At 49.5% G+C, this 20,227-nt stretch overlaps 1 protein-coding gene across 2 annotated transcripts in view; it reads right to left on the reverse strand.

The window, feature by feature from the left end:
- UBASH3B (ubiquitin associated and SH3 domain containing B) overlaps positions 1–20,227 on the reverse strand; it is a gene marked incomplete at both ends in the record, with an annotated part of 135,419 nt that overhangs the window by 17,076 nt on the left and 98,116 nt on the right. Inside the window, 5 exons of one of the 2 annotated variants that reach the window (XM_082660318.1) lie at positions 821–1,029; positions 5,987–6,156; positions 9,646–9,844; positions 11,418–11,604; positions 12,353–12,406. In XM_082660318.1, the coding sequence (XP_082516444.1) occupies positions 821–1,029; positions 5,987–6,156; positions 9,646–9,844; positions 11,418–11,604; positions 12,353–12,406 (819 nt within the window). Of the gene's footprint in view, positions 1–820; positions 1,030–5,986; positions 6,157–9,645; positions 9,845–11,417; positions 11,605–12,348; positions 12,407–20,227 lie in introns of both variants that reach the window. The other variant, XM_082660319.1, reaches the window with a different exon arrangement.

The following is a 20,227-nucleotide window of genomic DNA, read 5'->3' on the forward strand; positions in this document are numbered from 1 at the left end:
CAGCACGCACACCCTGGCCAGATGCCCGCGTGCACCAGGGAAGGGCTGGCTTTGAACTCCTCCGATTAAGAAACATAAAAGAGGAACAAAAGGCACCTCTCTCTCAGGACAAAGCTGGTCATGCAGCACAGGTCACTCTCAACGTGGGACCAGGTTGGTTTGGGGGCAAAGCAGGAGTGAGGGATGGGTGGAACGCTATCACTCTCCAGAAAACTTGGGTGGGGGAGGGACCGCTTGCCTTTCTAAGGCTCTGGCGGTTGCCCATTGCCACAGAAATGGTCTCTGTCATCTAGGCATTCACATGCCAAGTCTCAGGACTTGCTCGGGGTCACCTCACGGTGAGGGGCGGTTCGGTTTCCTGACCCTTGCAAATCCTTTCACTACTGGTCTGGCTGGCATAGTGGGAACCTGTCCTGCTTCTCTGGGAAGTCAGACCCCTCCATGCAATGACCCAAGAAAGAGTGGACAGAAGCCCCAAAGCCATAAAGACTCAGTGCTGGGATGACCCACACTGAAGCCAGAAGAGATGGTCCCCCAAGCAGCCTCAGTTTAGTCTCCAGTCAGGAACTCAGACAGATGCTACATCCAATGGGGGCAGGCAGAGCAAAGCAGGGCAAGCCATCTCCCATTCTTCTCATGCCCCAGCTCAGCCCTTCCCTGAAAGTCTGGAACCGATAGGGCTTTCTTCCCCCTCGGACTTCATTTACTGGCACTGCTGCCCTGCCCGTCCAGGATCAATCAAGTCCGTTTCCCTGCCACCTCCTCAAACTCCACAATGTTCTTTGAAAAGCAGCAGACAAAGAACTTAGCATCTGCTCACCCATGAAATATCCAGGTGCTGCACTCGTCAGCCTTGGTGATGTAGTTCTCAGGCAGGAGTCCGGAGCAGCCTGTGGTTAGGGACGTGCCGTAGATCCAGCCCTCGCTGGTGCTGGTCTGCTCCATGGGCGACATGAAGATGAAGTCCCCAGGGACCAGCTCCAGCTCATCGTCGTTCTGCGGGGTGTAGGGGTAGATCACCTGTAACGTCTGAAAAAGGAGGAGAGGGATGCGTGAGGCCCACATCTGACCCATGCTTCTGAGCGCCTCCAGGGCCGGTCTGTGTGCTCTGCTCTAACAGGGCACACGTCCAGAAGCTGACATTGACAGGTGCCCCTGGGGTCTGCAGGCTCTGAGGAGATCTGGATTCAGATCAGAAGGCGTTTCTTCTCTTTTCAGGGTACTGTGAGTATGTGCTGGCGCTCCTGGCTGTCTCCAGACTTTCCTTCAGGCATGTCTTTGCTTCAAAAGATACGGTTTTTAGAAATTCATCTGAAAACCTGTAGGCTCTCCGGTAAACTTCTGTACAAACGGGGTTGGACCTAGTTTTCTCTGCTCCGTCTGCCGGGGTAGGTGCCATAATAGACCCTGGAAATGCAACTCACGGGAAGGGAGTCTTCCATGCAGATGTCACCGATGCCCAGATGGAGACTCCCCTAGGAAGGCTTTGGGAATGAAGTGTTCTCCCTTCCATGTAACTCAGCGGCTTAAACAAGGCATGGTCCCTGCCTTCAAGAAGCTTTCTTTAGGGCTTCCCTGGTGGTGCAGTGGTTAAGAATCCTCCTGCCAATGCAGGGGGCACGGGTTCGAGCCCTGGTCCAGGAAGATCCCACATGCCGCGGAGCAACTAAGCCCGTGCGCCACAACTACTGAGCCCACGTGCCACAACTACTGAAGCCTGTGCGCCTAGAGCCCCTGTTCTGCAAGAGAAGCCACTGCAGTGAGAAGCCCGCGCACTGCAACGAAGACCCAATGCAGCCAAAAATAAAATAAATAAAATAATTTTAAAAAAAAAGCTTTCTTTAAACCTCCATTTTTAACAAAGGCCTAGAAAGAAAAATACCTTTCGCAGCCATCAGTGTGTCATGTCTGTAACCAGCTTTTGTCAGTGAACAGATGGAGACCACGTGTTCCTTCTTTGGGCTCAGAAAAAGCCCCCAGGGCCAACCTCAGGCTATGCCACTTGGCTGATTTATTCCACTTTTTGTCTCCTTTTCTGGTATATAGAAACATCACAGGCATAGGCATGAAGATGCTTTGGAAAACATTTCTTTTACTCCATTTTTGTTAACAGCAGGAGACCTCAATAGTAAGGAAAATATTTTCTGTGTTTCACAAGGGCTAAGAGGGGCTGTTCTATCAGCTCTTCCTTTGATCTTGAAGCTACCAGTGGCAGGCAAAATATTCTGGTTCCCACGTACAGGTTTTTAACTTTGGCCTCTGTTTTCTCATCTGTCAAATGATACCCGGACTATAAAAGTTAAATGAGACAACCTAAGAAAACTCCTGAGGCCTCTGGTACACAGAAGGAGCATAATTATTTCTATGACCCATGATGGCTGGCTTTCAAGGGGTTACCTTTCCGTCTAGCTGATGCTGACCCCTGAATCCTGTGCTGGGTAGGCTTGTGAGCTCATCAGCTCACTGGGGTCAAGGTGATACATCAGAGCATGTCAATAAAGAATTTCTTTCTGGCAGTTGCTAATGAGAGGAGCCAGTAAAAATATGATTTTCCCCCCAGAGAATGAACACGATAATGTACAGAACTTGACTACCTGCTCCACTGGATTTCTGATGTCCCCTTCAGCCCTAGATCTTCTTGCATCCCATCGCCTTCCCACTCCTCTGCCACATACTCACTCAAACCATGTTTCCACACTAACCAGGAAGGTTTTTTTTTGTTGGGTTGTTAAAAGAGCTTAAAGAAAACAAATCTCAAATCTATAGGCTAGGTATGTGCTGAGACACCAAAAGGAACATTCCTTTTCCTGGAACAGGGTGGAGAGAGGCACCAAGTCACAGGGAACAAGTCTAAACTCAACTCAGGTTCCTTAGACACTCAAGTGCAGCATAGTCCTGGCTAATGATGCCTTTGACTTGGCAGAAGTGTCTCTTCTTTGAGAACCTCAAAAATGACTTGGGAGAAGAACTCATTCCTCCTTTCACTTGGGGGCCCTGGGCTAAGCGTTCTAGCTCTAGGCGATCTCCAGGGAGATCGAGGCACAGAAAGGAGCAGAGGGGACATCGTGTCCTGGGCAGAGGGTAGTTGGACAATAAGGAGCTTTGATTTATCGAATAATCAATAAGAAAACCATCAAGGTATTGCGGCAAATCTCAAATTATAACCGGTGCCCAGGTCCCCATAGCCCTTTCCCACTTACCAAAAGCGTGTGCAAAAGTCAGCCCAAGTTTGGGGGATCTCAGCTCATGTGCCTAGTTTTGTCCTATGTGATACTCTTTTATGTTTAGCATCTACTTGTAAGCACTCTTGAGTCTGTCTCAAGTATGTTTTCCCTCCCTTCCTACTTGGGGACTAAGCTCAAAGTTTGCTGACTGACATCTTGGGAAGGGCAGATACAGCCCCAGGTGATGACAGGAACTGACCCTCTTTGCCTCTGAAGCCCTTTTTACTCTCAGTAACAATAACAGCTGTGGCAATTTTGTCGTTGTCGCTATGCCCACTCTGTGCTGGCTCTTATGGTAGGACATTTCCATATGTCCTCTAGTTCATGCAACAGTCCAGCAAAATATTGTCGGCATTCTGCACACGAGAGAACTAAGGACTGGATTATTTTCTAGAAGTTGTAAAAGCGAATCTAACCACCGCTAAAGTGAGGGAGCCAGGATTTGAAGCCGTGTGTGCCCAACTCCAGAATTTATGCTTTTTCTGTAACTCTGTCCTTCCTCTAGATTTCTAGTGCTTGACACATAAAACTGGCATGGCACACTGGGATCGCTAACGTGGAAGAGATGGTGTGAAGTACAAGCAAGCATTTGCAAGCCCACATCAAGTGAGCATCTGAACAGAAGAGGGGTGAGACCCCAGAGGGTTCCAAAGCATCACTTACTGAGTGTCCTTGCCTAAACCACTGGCCTTCTCCGGACATCTGTCACCTCACTGGACCAGTTAATCAATCCTGCCTCCTGGGCACAGGAGGAGGAGAAAGGCAAGTAGAGGTTTACATATGCAGGAGGGCACAGCTAAAGCCAAATGACCTCGGACGGAGAACTTTATCAGGAGGAACAGTAATAAATGAGCTTTTACAAATAAGAGATAAAAGAGGCCATGTTATTTTTAGAAAATAATTCATGTGGGCGCTAGCTGCCTCTTTCCCTCCGTGCCAGTTGAGCAGAATGTGGGTCAGGCAGAAAAGCAATTACCCTCTGAGTTAACTGGAGGGCAGTATTGATTAGAAGATATTCCTCGGAAAATTCCATCGCCACCTTCCTTCTCTTAGAAAGGTGACTTCTCACCGTCCATTGGCATGCCACCCTTGACTTTTTTTTCTCTGCCCTCGGAAGGAATCCAGCCAGCCACACCTCTCTTGTTCTATTTAGCGCTCATGCTAAGCAAGTCCAGGAGATTTCAGAATTCTGAAGTAAGATTAAGCCCAGTCTCCTTGCTGTGTCTTTACAGAAACTTGCATCAAATGACTTGGAAGGAGGACGTGACATTCCCATCAGCAGAGCCAGACAAACCTGCACGTCCCTGACACTCTCGGGCCCCGCGCACAGTCCTGGACCTTCGTTGTGGGTTGGCTCTTCCAAACACTTCCAAAACAACGATGAGGTCGCCTGGCCTAGACCCTGAATTTCTAACTCTTTTTCATATTTAAAAAACATACCTAAAACAGATGTTAAAAGGCTACGTAAACTAACAAAATATCAGTTCTTTTGCTGCTGAAAACTAGGAAACGATTTATACGTATGTTTCGTAAATGTAGTTAAACTGGATGACAATTGTTGCAAACTCTGTGGTCTTTTTTTAGATGGGCTGCCCATCTTCATTGGTCAGAACCCCTGGCTTCTGGCTTCAGTTCTGGTCCTAAATTGCTCCTTAGCTTTGGACCAGCCACTGAATCCCTATGTCTCAGCTTCTCCTTCAGGAAAAAAAGGACAATAAGACTCTTCAGAGATGGCACGTGCTTGTCCTGGAAAGCAATGTCAATTCCTTCAAAAGAAGGATGCCAGGACCATGCCAACCTTTCTGCCTGTCCTGGAATCAGTTGTCCCTCTCAGGTCTCCCATGTGATACACACAAACTCTCACAATATTTGGTCTGTGCTTTCAGTTCATATGGACCACATTTTAAAATTCCCTGGTGGTGCAGTGATTAAGAATCCGCCTGCCAATGCAGGGGACATGGGTTCGAGCCCTGCTCCGGGAAGATCCCACATGCTGCAGAGCAACTAAGCCTGTGCGCCACAACTACTGAGCCTGTGCTCTACAGCCCGCAAGCCACAAATACTGAGCCCACACACCACAACTACTGAAGCCCGCGCGCTCTAGGGCCCGTGTGCCGCAACTACTGAGCCCGTACTGCAACTACTGAAGCCTGTGTGCTGCAACGAGAAGCCACCGCAATGAGAAGCCCGCGCACCACAACGAAGAGTAGACCCTGCTCGCCGCAACTAGAGAAAGTCCACATGCAGCAACGAAGACCCAACAAAGCCAAAAATAAAATAAAAAATAAAATAAAAAAATAAAATTTTAGTATGTTCCATGGTAACTTGCATGCCACAGATACTCAGCAAATATCTGTTAGCTATGTGTTCAGGATTTGTTTGGGGTCTTTTTTGTATTTAGGTGTTCTCCTCACCTAAGATCAGGATGGTGTCTTCTACCTGTTAATACTGTGAACTGATAGAATATTTAAAAATTTATCAACATGCTTTTCTATCTATTCTCCCATTTCATTTCTATATCATTCCAGTAAGGTTGGCAGGGCAGATAGAACAATGGGGATATTACACTTGGAACCCAGAGACAAGAGATGCAAGCTCAAAGCTTCCCAGTGAGCCGGCCAGTGCTTGGATGAAATTCCAGGCCAGATGACTCCTGGGCATTACTTCCCTTTGGTTTCCATCTCCCCACAGCAGCAAGTGCTACTGGTGCTGATGGCACCCCGGCACCCCTGGCAGAGTCAGGAGCCCCAGGGAGACATTACCTCGTGGTTAGCAAATCGGATATCCCGGGAGAATATGGTCGCCACCCAGTCGCACCCGAGTTTGACATCAATGTTCTGGGCGAGTTTCTCTAGGGTGGGCAGGTGGCTGGCTTGGAAGTGGTAAGCCAGGGTCACGTGCAGCTGCTTCTTATGAGGCTCCACGTGCACTTCTGGAAGAAGGAAGGAGAGAGGCAGCTGTTGCATCTCGATGGTGAAGACAAGGAAAAACACAGAACGGTGCCCTGATAAATCTGTTTCCCAAATAGCAGAGGACAGAGTCCCTCGATCAGACAAAACCTGTGTCTCTCCTTCACAGCAGCGGAATGAGAGTGGGGCGGGGGAGAAAAACCCACAGTCCGAGAGAGAAAGAGCCACATGTCTGGCTTTTCTGGACCAGCTGAGAGACAATCATTTTGATTGGCGGCTGCTCACAGCAAATCCAGATGAGTGTCACTGGCCCCACCATTCAGATGAGGAAACCGAGAACTAAAGGGATGAGCTAGTTTATGTGGAAATAAGGAGCAAATTTTGTCATCATGGGACTCCCCAGGTTATCTTGCCTTCGTTCTGAAATCAAGCCTCTTAGCTTCTGGGTGGCTCTGATGGAGAAATGAGGGGGAAAAGATGGATTATTTTCAAAGTTTAAAACAGGGTCTCTCAACATCATTTTGGACCAGATAAATTCTTTGTTATGGGGGCTGTCCTGTGCATTACTGGATGTTTAGCTGCAACCCTGGCCCCTACCCACTAGATGCCAGCAGCACCCCCCAAGTTGTAACAACCAAAACCGACTCCAGACCTTGCCAAAGGACCTCTGGGGAGAGATGGAGCAAAAATCACTCTGATTGAAAACCACAGGTTTAAAGTAGGCAGATGGTTATTCTAAGACACCCTAAAAAGCAAACCAAAAGACACCAGCCTACCTACACAAGGCAAGAGATTTTGTCTTTTGTTCGTCTTGCAGTGAGGGAGATTCACCTACTGTCCAAGCTCAAACACCAAAGAAGACGCAACTAGAGGGAATTTAGGGAATTCCAGAAATTAAGGGGCCTGCTCAAGTCGCACAGAGGCAGAAGAATTGTAGAAGTCGGGGCTGTGGTTTTGAGTACTTTTCTGTTATACCACATGCGTTTCTTTGGTGTAAGCCCCCCAAGGCGAGGGCTCTGTGTCCTGTTCATGGATTATAACCCCCCTACCCCCCAACCCGTGCTCAGCACCCCACGGGCTTTCAGTATTTGTTAAATGAATGAAGACACACGAATGAATCTCCTTAAACCATCAAGGATGGAGGATGACACTTCCTCTACTGGCTGACGGAAATCTGGGTCTGCCACACGTCTGAATACCATGACACAAGTTCTAGGGCAAAGACCTGATGGCCCGCTTCCCACACCGGGCCACCCAGTTCTCCAAGTCGCCAGCAGGGGGCCACACCAGGGCCGAGAAGCCAGCCAAGCCCACCGGTTCTTGCAGAGAGGACTCAGATGGCTGGGGAGGAGCTGGCTCGCCCCCTTCCTGGCAGGAAAGCCTGCAAGGGCCTGCCTGCCTTTTGCTCAATATGTACTTTATGAACTGGCCGCGTCCTGGCTGAGACCTGCTTTACTCACTTGCGAATGATTTGGGTTTTGTGGCTACAACATTAGATTTGGTTCTTGTGGGAGTTTTAGTGGTTTTGACAATAGCTACTGTGGGATGAAAAGAGCCATTTCCCTGAGGTGGAGGGATGGGAACAGGAAATAATCTGCCTATGAGGCAATTTCTCTGAAATTTTATGCTCCTGTGAAGGGGGCAGGTTCCACCGAAGTCAGAGAGCAGAGACGAGTCCCTGGGGACGAAGGGGTGGAGGTGGGGCATCTAAGGAGAGCAGGCTCCCAATGCACAGAGGTGACCTAAGGGCCCGGGTTCCTCTGAGAGTAGAGACCTCACTGTGATCCTGTTCAGTGATGCTGGGCCCTCACCACACTCTTCCTAGAGTCCTGAGCCCTATTTGGGGATTTTCTGGTAGAAAAGGCCACTGAGAAATAGGCCCCGAGCTGGGGATGAAAAGAGCAGAGTAGGACACAGGCAGGTGAGGTGGAGACCAAAGGTCAGGAGCCCAGGGAGCAAAGGGCGGGGCTGGCCAGCTGGGGCCTCTGCCAGCACTGCGTTCAACACTCAGGACCCGGGTGGGCAGCTCACGCCCTCCACTGTGATCAGGGCGATGGCCCACCGGCTCCAGCACCGTGCTCCCTCCTGCCTGCGCTCATGCCACCTGCCCTCCTGCAGGGCCCTATTCCCATCCGGTGGATCAGCGTCCCGGGGTGACTGTCCTTTCTTCTGTGAAGGGGGCCCCACTCCATCATCCCATGGCGGGATGATGGCCTCTCTTCTCACAGCTCTTATGACACGGTGCCTGGAGAAACCACCTCTTCTTCCCTGTTGTGTCCCTCATGGATAAACACACAGTAGGTGCCCAATAAATACCTGCTGATCGTGACTTCATTCTAAAGGGACCAAAAAGACTCCCCGCCCCCCACCGTCTGTCTGTCTCACAGCAGGCGAGGCTCTTGCGGAGCTGTCTGCACCTGCAGTCACACAGGAAGGCTCTGCAAACCTCTGCCTCCTGTCCCGTCTCGCCGCCGCCCGCCTTTAAGTCAGCACACATCCTGAGCGTCCCTCCAAACTGATTCCTTTGACGGTAAACCTCAGTTGTTAGCTTGAACTGAGACCTCCCGTGCAAAGAGCAGGTGACATTGTAAAGGGGTGGATAAGGGCCCTTTTGAGGCCTAGGGGCCTGTCTACTGGGCTTCAGCAAGTCGAAAGGTGTTGGCTCAGTGGATTTGATTATTATTGGGTGCTAAGTGGTTCCACTCTACTCTCTGTGCTGTATGACCCCCTGAGCAAAGACCTCGGTCCACACGGAGGGGACGGGGAGACCCAGATTAACACCTGCCTGGGATGGGGGTTTGGAGGAGGAAAAGAAGGTTCTTTGGGAATTCCCTGGCGGTCCAGTGGTTAGGACTCCACACTTTCACTGCCGAGGGCCTGGGATTCGATCCCTGGTCGGGGAACTAAGATCCTGCAAGCAGGGCAGCATGGCCAAAAAAAAAAAAAAAACCACACACAGAAAAGTTCCTTATTTCTGAACAGGGAAGAGATGGTGGGGCTGCAAAGGAACACATTTATAGTTCAATGGGAACAGTCATTTATGTACCTTCAACGTGGGTGTCAGGGAGTAGACACTGGACCTGCTCTCAAGGAGGTTAGCAGAACTGTAATTTTTTTTTTTTTTTGCGGTATGCGGGCCTCTCACTGTTGTGGCCTCTCCCGTTGCGGAGCACAGGCTCCGGACGCGCAGGCTCAGCGGCCGTGGCTCACGGGCCCAGCCGCTCCGCGGCATGTGGGATCTTCCCAGACCGGGGCACGAACCCGCGTCCCCTGCATCGGCAGGCGGACTCTCAACCACTGTGCCACCAGGGAAGCCCTGAATATTTTTTAAAGGGGCAAGAGGTGTGGGGTCCTGCAGGAAACGGCTGTGTTCTTGGGCACGTTCTGCCCATTCCTGCAGGACCCTCTACCTCCCGACTCCACCCTCCTCCTCCACAATCATTTCCTGTCCCTCTCCTTCCCGACTTTCCAATTCCCAGGGCCCAGGGCAGGCCTGGCAGCTGGAAGCTCACCGGTTTTGGAGGCAGCCTCCGCAGCAAAGTCGGCGGCAAACTTCTTGAGGACCTCTGCGCTGTCTTCCTTCACGAAGAGGCCGATGAAGTTGGAGGAGGTATAGAGCTCCAGGGGCAGCGGGGCTGAGAACTTACATTTCCAGCGACTGACCGTGGTCTGCAGGGCTTCCCCCAACGCGTCCACCTTGCTGTCCTCACACTGGCAGGGAAACAAGAGGCTTCGCTCAGAGACAAGGGGAGATGTCTGCCGCTACTTACCTTTGGCATCCTCTGCCCGGAGCTGGAGGCTGCTAACTGAACCATCATTCCTGTCTGTGAGCAGGGAGAAGACCTGCAGCCTCCCGATTATCTGGAAATGGATTATCCGACCAGTCAATTAAACCGGGGCGACAGACAACCTCTCCCCTGCCTCTCTCCCTGCTCCGATGTGCTCCTCTGAGCCCCGCCAGAATGCAGTAGGGCCGGTCCAGCAGAAAGCAAGCATAAGGGACGTGCCAAGAGAGTGTACAGCACCCCACGATAAGTCGTTGTGTGTTTTCTACCGTTTTGCATCGTTTGTGCCTTTTCTATTCCACTTACATGATCCAAAGTTGACTCTACCTCCACCCCCATGATACTTGGGAAGAATGAGGCTGCAAGAGCTGTAATATCCTCATCCTCCCCCCGCCTCCCCCGGGCACTAGAAGAAACAATGAGAGTGTCTAAAACTCTGAATGCTTCTGAGAAAGAGCCTGGATGACTAAGAGGAAATGATCATCATTTTAATTTTCAGCATGAATGGTAAAAGAGAAGGTGTTAGGAACATATTTTCACCTATAAAAGGTGGAGATGGGGGAGAATATGAATGAGATTCTGGAAAAACAACCCCCAATATTAGAAAAACATATTGTCTTAAAATGCTACCATTCTGCTTCATTGTGACTATAGCTGGACACGTCAATTCTTCTCCATCTCTGCAGAGAAGCAAAGTAGATGCAGTATGTTTACATTTATTGGAATGAGAGGGATTTGATTCAGTCTCTGCATAAGCTTCGTGACGGCTAGAATTATGGGCTAGGTAACTATGGCAGGGGAAATGTATCCTAGCCATCTCTAGAAAGATCCAGCACGGCACAACCTGTGGATGGTGTGCAGGAGGCTAAGTCTCTCCCCCCGTCTGTAGACTATGTTTTTCATCCCCAGCTTTCTAATGTCTGCTCTTTCCTCGTGAGAGGGGAGGGAGATGACAGACAGGAGAAGCTAGGTTAGAGAATCCATTCCCCTTGTGGCTACCAGACAAGTGTGTCACCCAGTGGGTCAGGCTTGTCCCCTGGGTCCTGAGGAGCACACGGTCATCACGATGCCACACCAGACCCAGGGTGCACCTAGGTCTCGGCAGGTGTTAGAAAGAGGACCAGGGTGAGCAACCGTGGACCCCACTGATTCCTCAAAGGCTCACCCAGCTCTGGAGCCCGTGACTGTTTCTACCAACATCCTGAGAGGCTCCCAGCTTTTTTTTTTTTTTTTGCGGTTCGCGGGCCTCTCACTGCTGTGGCCTCTCCCGTTGCAGAGCACAGGCTCCGGACGCGCAGGCTCAGCGGCCATGGCTCACGGGCCCAGCCGCTCTGCGGCATGTGGGATCTTCCCAGACCGGGGCACGAACCTGTGTCCCCTGCATCGGCAGGCGGATTCTCAACCACTGCGCCACCCGGGAAGCCCAGCTCCCAGCTTTGACTCCAGTCCCCCGGGGCTGGAGGGATGCAGGCACCCCGGGGTGGGGGGCTGCGGCTCACCATGAAGAACTGGCAGAGGGTGATGTGAGGGAAGATGTTGTGCGCCTTGTTCTTGCCACAGATCTGCTTCGACTGCTGCCAGAAGTCGGAAAGCTTCTGCGCTAAGGGGCCGGTGGGGCGGAGGTAGAGGACGTACTCCCGGGGCAGGGGGTCATCCAGGAAGGGGTCGCCGACGTGGGAGAACAACCTGCCAGAGAGAGGGGGGCCAAGCACGCCTCACTTGAGAACAATGGAAGCAAAGGGAGAACTGACATCAAGGTCCATCCTGGGCAGCCTCCACCCCACCAAGCACTGCCAGTGGGAGGGTTTTCAGTTTTGCACTTTAAAACTCTACCCCTCGAAGCTCACACTTTGTAACCAACTCTCAGATGCACCAACTTCTCTACTCCTGCCTGTCCTATCGCATGGGCATCCCACGACTCCCTCCTAAGGCCGCCCTCCAGGAAGTGTTTTGGATCAACCCCAAATCCTTTCCCAGGCCATCAGTACTGTTCCAGCCCGGCCTGTCCCTCCAGCTCCGTCTAGGATTAAATGCATGTGCCTCCAAAGATGAGGGAAGCTTGGAGGGTCGCCTTGTGGGGTCAGCCCTGGGTAGCGATATCCTGGAAGGTAAGTAAGTAGGATATTTCTAAATCCATTTGCCCGATATCTAGGATGAATCTTTAAGTGAGTGGAGGAGGGGGCGGAAAGCATGACAGAGGCTCTGTCTTGGAAATGCTCTGAATTTCTTTGACAGCTCTGAGGAGAGCACACTCCGGGGCCAGGACGGGGGAGGCGAAGGGCTTGACGCACAGGCTGGTCACATGGTCTTTGGGATCCTTCCCTCCCCCCCGCCCCCAAAGGCCCATTAGACACAGGCTGCACATCCCTGCTCATCCACATACACTTAGAGTTAATTACATGCTATTTTCTCAATTTATTTATTTCATACCAACCAGTCACATGCTGCCTGAACACTTCTTCCTCCTGTGGATGCCAAGGCTTTTTGTCTGGAAGAAGAAATCAGATTTCTATTGTTAGTATTTTTAGCCTCCTATCAGCTTTTCCCACTGCAGTGGCAAGAGTTGGGTGTGAAGCAGGCACTGTTAAGCCTCCTCAAGGGTGTAGGGGAGACACCTGCAGCAGGGCACCCCCCCAGGGGTCACAGCAAGGCACAGGGACGTTAGGACTTGTGATTAATTTCCATGTAATTAGCATTGGATTTGCACGCAGCCTAACAGCCCATGCCCTCTATTTTTAGCCATTTCCACATTAGACTTTTATTTTTGCTTCCCTAAAGGTTGTCATGTCTTGCTTTTCCCTCCTTCCCTTTCACCCACTCACTCTTCCTGACCCAGATCCCCTACAGAACATTTTCTCATTCGCAGCCTCCTGGCAAAGTGTGCTAGAAAATGGTGCTTTTTAAAAATTTTTTAATTATTTTATTTTTTATACAGCAGGCTCTTATTAATCTATTTTATACATATTAGTGTATATATATCAATCCCAATCTCCCAGTTCATCCCACCCCCACCCCCCACCACTTTCTATTAAGGCCATTGAGACTTGAGGTTAAACGCCCAGAAGGACAACTGGTCTGGTTTAAATCCAGTGCCTCCTCCCACTTTCCTCCAACTACCACCGGCAGCCTCAGACTGGATCTATCGTCTCCAACAATTTTACAGACATCTTTGGGGACGAGTAGCACTTGGTAAAAGGGGCTGGCTGGAGAAGGGCGGCTATCACTCCCACTGTGGGAGAAACACTCAAAAGTTCTGTGCATGGTGGGGCAGGATCACAGGGTGGCGCTGGCAGCGAGTCACTGCCCTGCTCACGAGCGTACGAGGAGAGCGCTCCTGAAACGTCAGACAGGTCTCCAAAAGCCAAATAGTGCCGGGTTTGTATCCAGCTTTGCTACTTGTCCGTCCGTTCAGGCATTCAAGTTTATGTTTGCTCAGTACATACCTACTGAATTGCTATGACTTTGTCAGCACTGTGCTAGGCTCCAAGAATACACTGAAACACAAGACTTATATGGTCCCTGCCCTCAGGGAGTTTTCAGTTGAGCAGGCGTGACAGTGTCAACTGCACAAATAATTATTTAATTACATGGGTGGTCAGTGCCATGAGGGGAGAGCACAGAGAACCTTAAGCACATAGGATTGGGACACCTGATCTGGGCTGAGCCGAGGGGGAGGGCGGGGTGGGCTGGGTGTGAGGGACTGTGGTGATGGAATTCACTGAGTACCTCTCCTCTACAGTGAGGAGCCTTGAACAGTGCCTGACTCACTGGAGGCGATCAATAATTGGTTATTCCTATCCGTTTATACTACCCCAATTCAGGGTCCTTGGGAGAGAGGAGAGAGGGCAGGAATTTCTAGTTTAAACTGATGCTCTTCCCAAGCACCCTTTTCCTGACTGTCTGCTGAACCCAACTCTTCCTGCCTTTTCCCGGTACCTCTCTGGAGCAATGAGAACCCATGATGCTGTGACAGTCACAGAGGGTCAGATTGGAAGGAACCTAAGACATCAACTGGGGCCCCAATTTCTTCACTTGACACAGGGGGAAATTCAGGTAAAGGAAGACAAGTCACGTGCTTAGGGCAGCCTGGCTGCAGTGAGTGCTGAGTGAAGGGCAGTTTCCAGCCTGATTCAAGGCCAGCCTCAGTTGCTCTTTTCCACAGTCCAAAGAGAATCCCTTCTTTTCCCCCACGAAACTCTGAGCACAAATACCAAATGATCAGAATAGAAAAATCTGCACAGCTAAGTAGAACTGCATTCTAGAAGACAAGCCTACTTACAGTAAGATGAGGTTATGAAGAAGGAAGACCTCAAAACCCCTTGGAAGAGAAGCCAGTGCCGAAAAAGCTGGAAACACAGGAAACTCCTTCCCACACCTGCATAAGGTGCTTAATTGTTGCCAAGATGCAAGCCCTGTTTCCTTTACCACTTACTAGATAATCCGAGGTCACCTGTTGTGCTTTTTTCAAATCCTCAAGCCGTGTACCCACAAAAGAACACAAAACATGGTCTTTTAGAGGTTAGAATCTTTGAGGGATTAAGTTCACCAAAAAAAAGACCCATTGTTTCAAAAACAATTGGGAAAAGGAAAGCTCGCTTGCAGTACGATGTGCTATTTATATAAAGGATCCAATAATTTTTTTCCTAGGCTCTTCCCCCAAAGAAATATATTTTATCTTAAGTTTAATTTATTTTTCCTTCAGCACTAGGAATGTCCTCTGGAAATGAAAGATCTCATTAAGTTATGGTCCCTGTAACTCAAAAGCCAAGTGCTGGAGAGGATTCAAAGATACAATTGAGAAAGATAATGAAAGGTTTGGGTGATAAGGCCGTGGTGAAAGGCTAAGGAAACACCAGTTCTTTTTTCTGAAGAAGACACAAGTCTGAGAGGTCCTCAGCGTTATGGAAGGTTATCATATCGTTGTAGCTTTCCTAGCGAGGGTCAGCCAAAGTAAAAGAAGCTTTGGCAATAGCACAAGGGGCTCACGTTAGATTCCGGAAAGAACGTCCTGGCAGTAATGTGCTTTAAAGTGGCTTTTTGGCTTTGTTTTGTTTTGGAGAAGTTTCTAGAAAGTAGTTACCGATCTGAAACAGGTGTGTGATTCTCTAGGCAGGAGGCTGTAGGAGGAGTGACAGCACTGCGTCCCTCGGGTCCTGAGCCAGAGGCTGAGCTCTGCTACTCCTTCAGCCACCGCCAGGCTGATGGAGGTTTGTGCTGAGTCTGTTCCCAGAACTCTGCCCACAAAACAGACTGAACACAGGCAGTGGCAGAACATCTCTCCGCTCCATCCCACCGAGGAAAGCCTGTTGCCATAGAGTTGCCACCTCCATGGTCCACCGATGGGGTAAATGCCAAGAACAGTGGGGTGTGTGGGGTAGACCCCAAACACCAGGCTGAGCTTGAACAGCTGCTACCCTCAGAGTGACTCAGAAGTCGGCAGAGCCCGCTGGGCAGATAAAGGGGAAATATCCCTTTAAACTCCAAGGAGAGATGCCTGGATCATAGCAGCCATTGAGTTGGGACTTTCATGGTAAGAATCAGAGGGACATGTGAACTACTGAGATTCTGCTATTACATGAGAGCACAAATTTGACTTCGGACCCTGGTCCTAACCTTCCCAATTATGTCTAGGGTTCATTCTTAGCAGAGTGTGGAAAAAAAAAAAGTGATGCAAACCCTAATGCCTAATGATGGGGAGGAAGAGCACAAAGCAGATAAAAGCAACGGCTCATCAAAAAACTCAGGCACGCAGCCATGAGGAAATTAGCCAGATGGGGAGGAACGAGTAGCGCACACTGATAGCCTTGCTTTACTGCGGCTGCGGGGGCTGGGATTCCTGCCACTGTCTGCCCTCAGCTCGGTTGAATTTTGGGTCCGTGGTGGCTCTGGCCCCAGAACCATGGCTCTACCCAACCACCAGGGTCACAGTTTGTGGGAGGCAAAGCAGCATCCTTCCTTCCTCCCTTCCACCCTCCTTCCCTCCTACTTTCTTCCTACCTTTCTCTTTATTTCCTTCTCCTCCCAAGGAACTCTTACCGGGAAACCAAATGGACCAATACACCAAAAATAAAACCAAGAGTTTATTGGGTGTCGCTGTCTCAGCTGAAGTTTGACTGGCTGGAGCCCTTTCAGAGACCATGGTCTCTGGTACCCTCGGCTGGATTCGGGCCTGATGAGTGGATTTGGGCTGGTCCCATGTCCGGGTCCAGCAGGATCCTCACTCCCTCTTCAAAACACACGTTCTGAGCCAGACTGGAATTTCCTGCTTAATTGTCACCCAGGCTGACTTCCTCTGCAGCCACCCTGGTGCTCTGGGTTCCACGGGGGTCTCTGACACTCTCGGTAGTTCAGGTCTTCTCAGCCGAGAACCAGCTGTGTGCTAGGCACTGTGTTATCACCAGCAAGCAAAGAAGACGGAAGGACGATCCTGGACCTCAAAGAGTTCAGAACATAGATATACAAGCAGCTTCTTACAAGGCGATACGTTAATGGCCATAAGAGATGGGCCGAGTGTGCTAGGGCTGCTAACTCAGTAGTGGGGCATTCTGGGGGGCTGAGGTTCTCAAATTGTCCACAAAGCTACCCTAGGTCAGGATACCACAGCAAACTCAGAGGTGCCATGGGAAATTGCTAATTTTGGAAGGAAACAAAGCCACCTTCATCATCTGTTGGGCATCCCATAAGCTACTAGTTCGAGGTAGTTACAATTTCTTTTTTTTTAAACTTTTTATTTTATATTGGAGTATAGTTGATCAACAATGCTGTGATAGTTTCAGGTGTACAGCAAGGTGATTCAGTTATACATACACACGTGTCATTAGTAAGTAGTCGCAATTCTTTAAGAATGAAATAAAAATATTATTTTTCTTTCAATTTTGTGTATTATTTTTTTACACGGTCCTTAAATTGTTAGGAGCGACTTATTGAGTTGTTTGAATCTAGCTACTAAATACACAGAACCATTAGGTATTTATGTTGGTCTACAAGCTCTATGTAAAAATTACTCAGACTCTAAGGGTGCTATGAACTGAGAAGGTTGGGAGTCCGTCCGGGAAGAAACAATGATTGATCTGGATCTTCAAAGCAGAGTCAGAGCTGGCTAGAGAAATCCACAAGGAGAGAAGGGCATCTGAAGCGAAGACCACATCAAGAGCTAATATAGGAAGGTGAGAGACAGCACTGTATGGGCGGGGAAGTTAGAATTTGGTGATACTAGAGCAAAAACGGCAAGGCTTGAAGAAGGTAAAAATGAAGCTGGAAAGGGGACAGCTCACTAAGGTCCTTGTGCTATTTTAGGGCTTGGACCTGACTGTTTTATGCAGCGGGGAACAATGAAGGCACGATCAGATTTGCATGTGAGGGTCAGATTCAAGGGAGATAAACTGTATGCTGGAGACTATTTAAAAGACCTTGACAATCGATCAGAAGAGGGACACTGAGTCTTGAACTATAATGAGGGTGGGGACGTTGCCTAAGATGTTTGGGTTGTTGACTGAATGAAGCTTGGAGACGGGTTAGCAATTGTAGCTTGAAGGCCTATGTGGATGGCGCAGACACCCCTGAGTGAGAATGCGGGGTAGAAACAAGTTTGGGCTGGGGTGGTAATGGGTGATGAGTTCAGTTACTGTCCCCTGGAGAATCTGGGGGTCTGGACTAACGACATCTACACCAAGTATCATTAACAGACTCTGGGTCTGGTTTAGGGTACCATATCCCAAAAGCTTTCTCTGTTAGCTTGACTATGATTCCTTGTCTCTGTTTGGAAGCCAGACACTTCTTTTAGGCTCCCCACTGAATTCCTATTTCCTGTTTAAGGAATACCTTCAGCTCCAAACTTGTTCAATACTGAGGTCAGTAAATACTCAAGCCATCCATGGCTTAAGCAGACAGGTTACCCAGACCCCTAGGTTCTCCACGCTGACTCATCTCTCACTCATAGAGGGGAGTGAATCCCTTACTTTATTGCACTTGACAAAACTCAAATATCTGACACCTGTAGTGAAAAACAACAGGCATTTACATTATATAGTAATGTAAATAGTAATATATTTCCTCAAAATAGTAAGACCTTAATTCAATTAAGTAGAAAACGAATTTGTTGAACTTTCCAGTTACTTGAAGTTGTTCGGTCCTTGGCTTTGGTAGATGCATGCTCGTGGCCTTGGCATCCCATCTGCTCTGTGCCTTGGTTCTCTGTGACTAAGGACTTATTTGTGCAGGAAAAGAGACAAGGGGTCAAGTAGGTAATCTTCCAAGTGGGTAAAGCTCCCTGTGCCACCAAAGTTAAATGGTACCATTCTTTTGTGTAGCTAAGACAATCTCAACTTTTAGAAACATTTGAAGCTAATATAGGATTTTTAAAAAATGTTCACAGCATCCAGGATACCAATTGATAAATTTGCAACATCTAATACTGTGAATTCAATTAAAAGATGACCCAATTAATCAGATATCTCCTTCCTTTTCCAGGATCTGCACTAGACCGGGGCAAACAGATAGAATCCGACTACTTCTATTTTTCTTGGTTGGAGAGTCTAGTCATATAAAGAGGCCACTGGCGCCACGAAGCCAAATTGAGGAATTCTTTTAGAGTGTATCTGCAAAGCAGACGGTGCTTTGTAATGTGGTTTTAGGTGGAAATACAGAGGCTTTTATTGTGCTCCATGAAGAGTTACCTGCTCAGTGCCAGCTTCTTTTTTTTTTTTTTAATTAATTAATTAATTTATTTTTGCTGCTGTGCGTGGGCTTTCTCTAGTTGCGGCGAGCGGGGGCTACTCATCGCAGCGCGCGGGCTTCTCATTGCGGTGGCTTCTCTTTTGCGGAGCAGGGGCTCTAGGCACGCGGGCTTCAGTACTTGTGGCACACAGGCTCAGTAGTTGTGGCGCACGGGCTTAGTTGCTCCGCAGCATGTGGGACCTTCCTGGACCAGGGCTCAAACCGTGTCCCCTGCATTGGCAGGTGGATTCTTAACCACTGTGCCACCAGGGAAGTCCAGTGCCAGCTTCTTTATGGATGATTTGAGGCAGCTTGAGCCTGCCTGCAGCTGACAGCTATCCTGAGAACAAAGTGCAAACAGGTAACTCCATCTTTGTTCTCTAGTAGGAGAAAAATAAGGATAAGGAAATCCACAATTGAAGGCCTTCTATGTATCAGGCACTTAGACGTTAAGCCTCATGACAAATGGTGAAGCCGGTATTGTTAGGAGCCTCCCTGGATCTGGGTGGCTCTACCCTGACAGGTCAGCTGTCCAGTCACCTCCGTGGTGGTCCCAATCCAGGGGCTGGTTCTGGAGGCAGTGACCAAAGTCTGCATCAGTCAAAGGAGTATATTGAGTAGTCAAAGCATGAGCCTAGGGCTTCCCTGGTGGCGCAGTGGTTGAGAGTCCGCCTGCCGATGCAGGGGACACGGGTTCGTGCCCCGGTCCGGGAAGGTCCCACATGCCGTGGAGCGGCTGGGCCCGTGAGCCATGGCCACTGAGCCTGCGCGTCCGGATCCTGTGCTCCGCAGCAGGAGAGGCCACGGCAGTGAGAGGCCCGCGTACCACAAAAAAACCCAAAAAGCATGAGCCTAGAACCCTGGGCAGCATCTCAGCCAATGGCCTCCAAACTCCACCCTCTCTGGAAACCCAGGGAGAAGTGGCCCTTAAACCTCTCACTGGGTGTGATCCTGGAGATCTGGGGTGCCTTCCAGGTTGTAATGGGACTTCATGGCAAAAGAGAGTATCCCCCATGAGCAGAGCCCCCATCAGGAGCAGGAGGGTATGAGGATGGGGTGGATGAACACAAAATACAGAGCAGACAGGAGTCCAGGCTCCCCAGTGGCCAGCGATGGGAGATGCTTCTAGAGTAACCAGCGTAACCCCCTGAATTCACATCCTGCAGCCCCCTCACCCATTACTGCCTATTAATCGAGACTTCAGTTTCTGATATGGTTACCCTCTTGGCTACCAGTGGCCAATTAGATCCTTACAGATTTAATCCCACTTTTAATTGATGATCAGAGGCCAAATGAATGTGGGGGAGCATTTGCGGAGCAGCTAAGAGCTACGCAAGCCAAGGAGGGGGCAGTGGTGCTATTTTAGTAAAAGTTAAATAAAACTAAAGGACAGGCCGAATACTGTTGCCCCAGTGGATCCCTGCAGCTAGAACACGGGCGCTGGTTTGCAGCTGCCATTTCCCCGAAGGAAGTCATTTCCCAATTTGGAGGTTTCGTTTTTTCATCTCCAAAGAGGAGGTGATAAAACTGCACACAAGCAGGTTGAGAAAGAGAGATGGGACATTTATAAAGTGTTTTGAGGTCCTCAGAAGCA

Source organism: Grampus griseus (genome assembly GCF_964374135.1).
Source record: "Grampus griseus genome assembly, chromosome: 8".
NCBI lineage: Eukaryota > Metazoa > Chordata > Mammalia > Artiodactyla > Delphinidae > Grampus > Grampus griseus.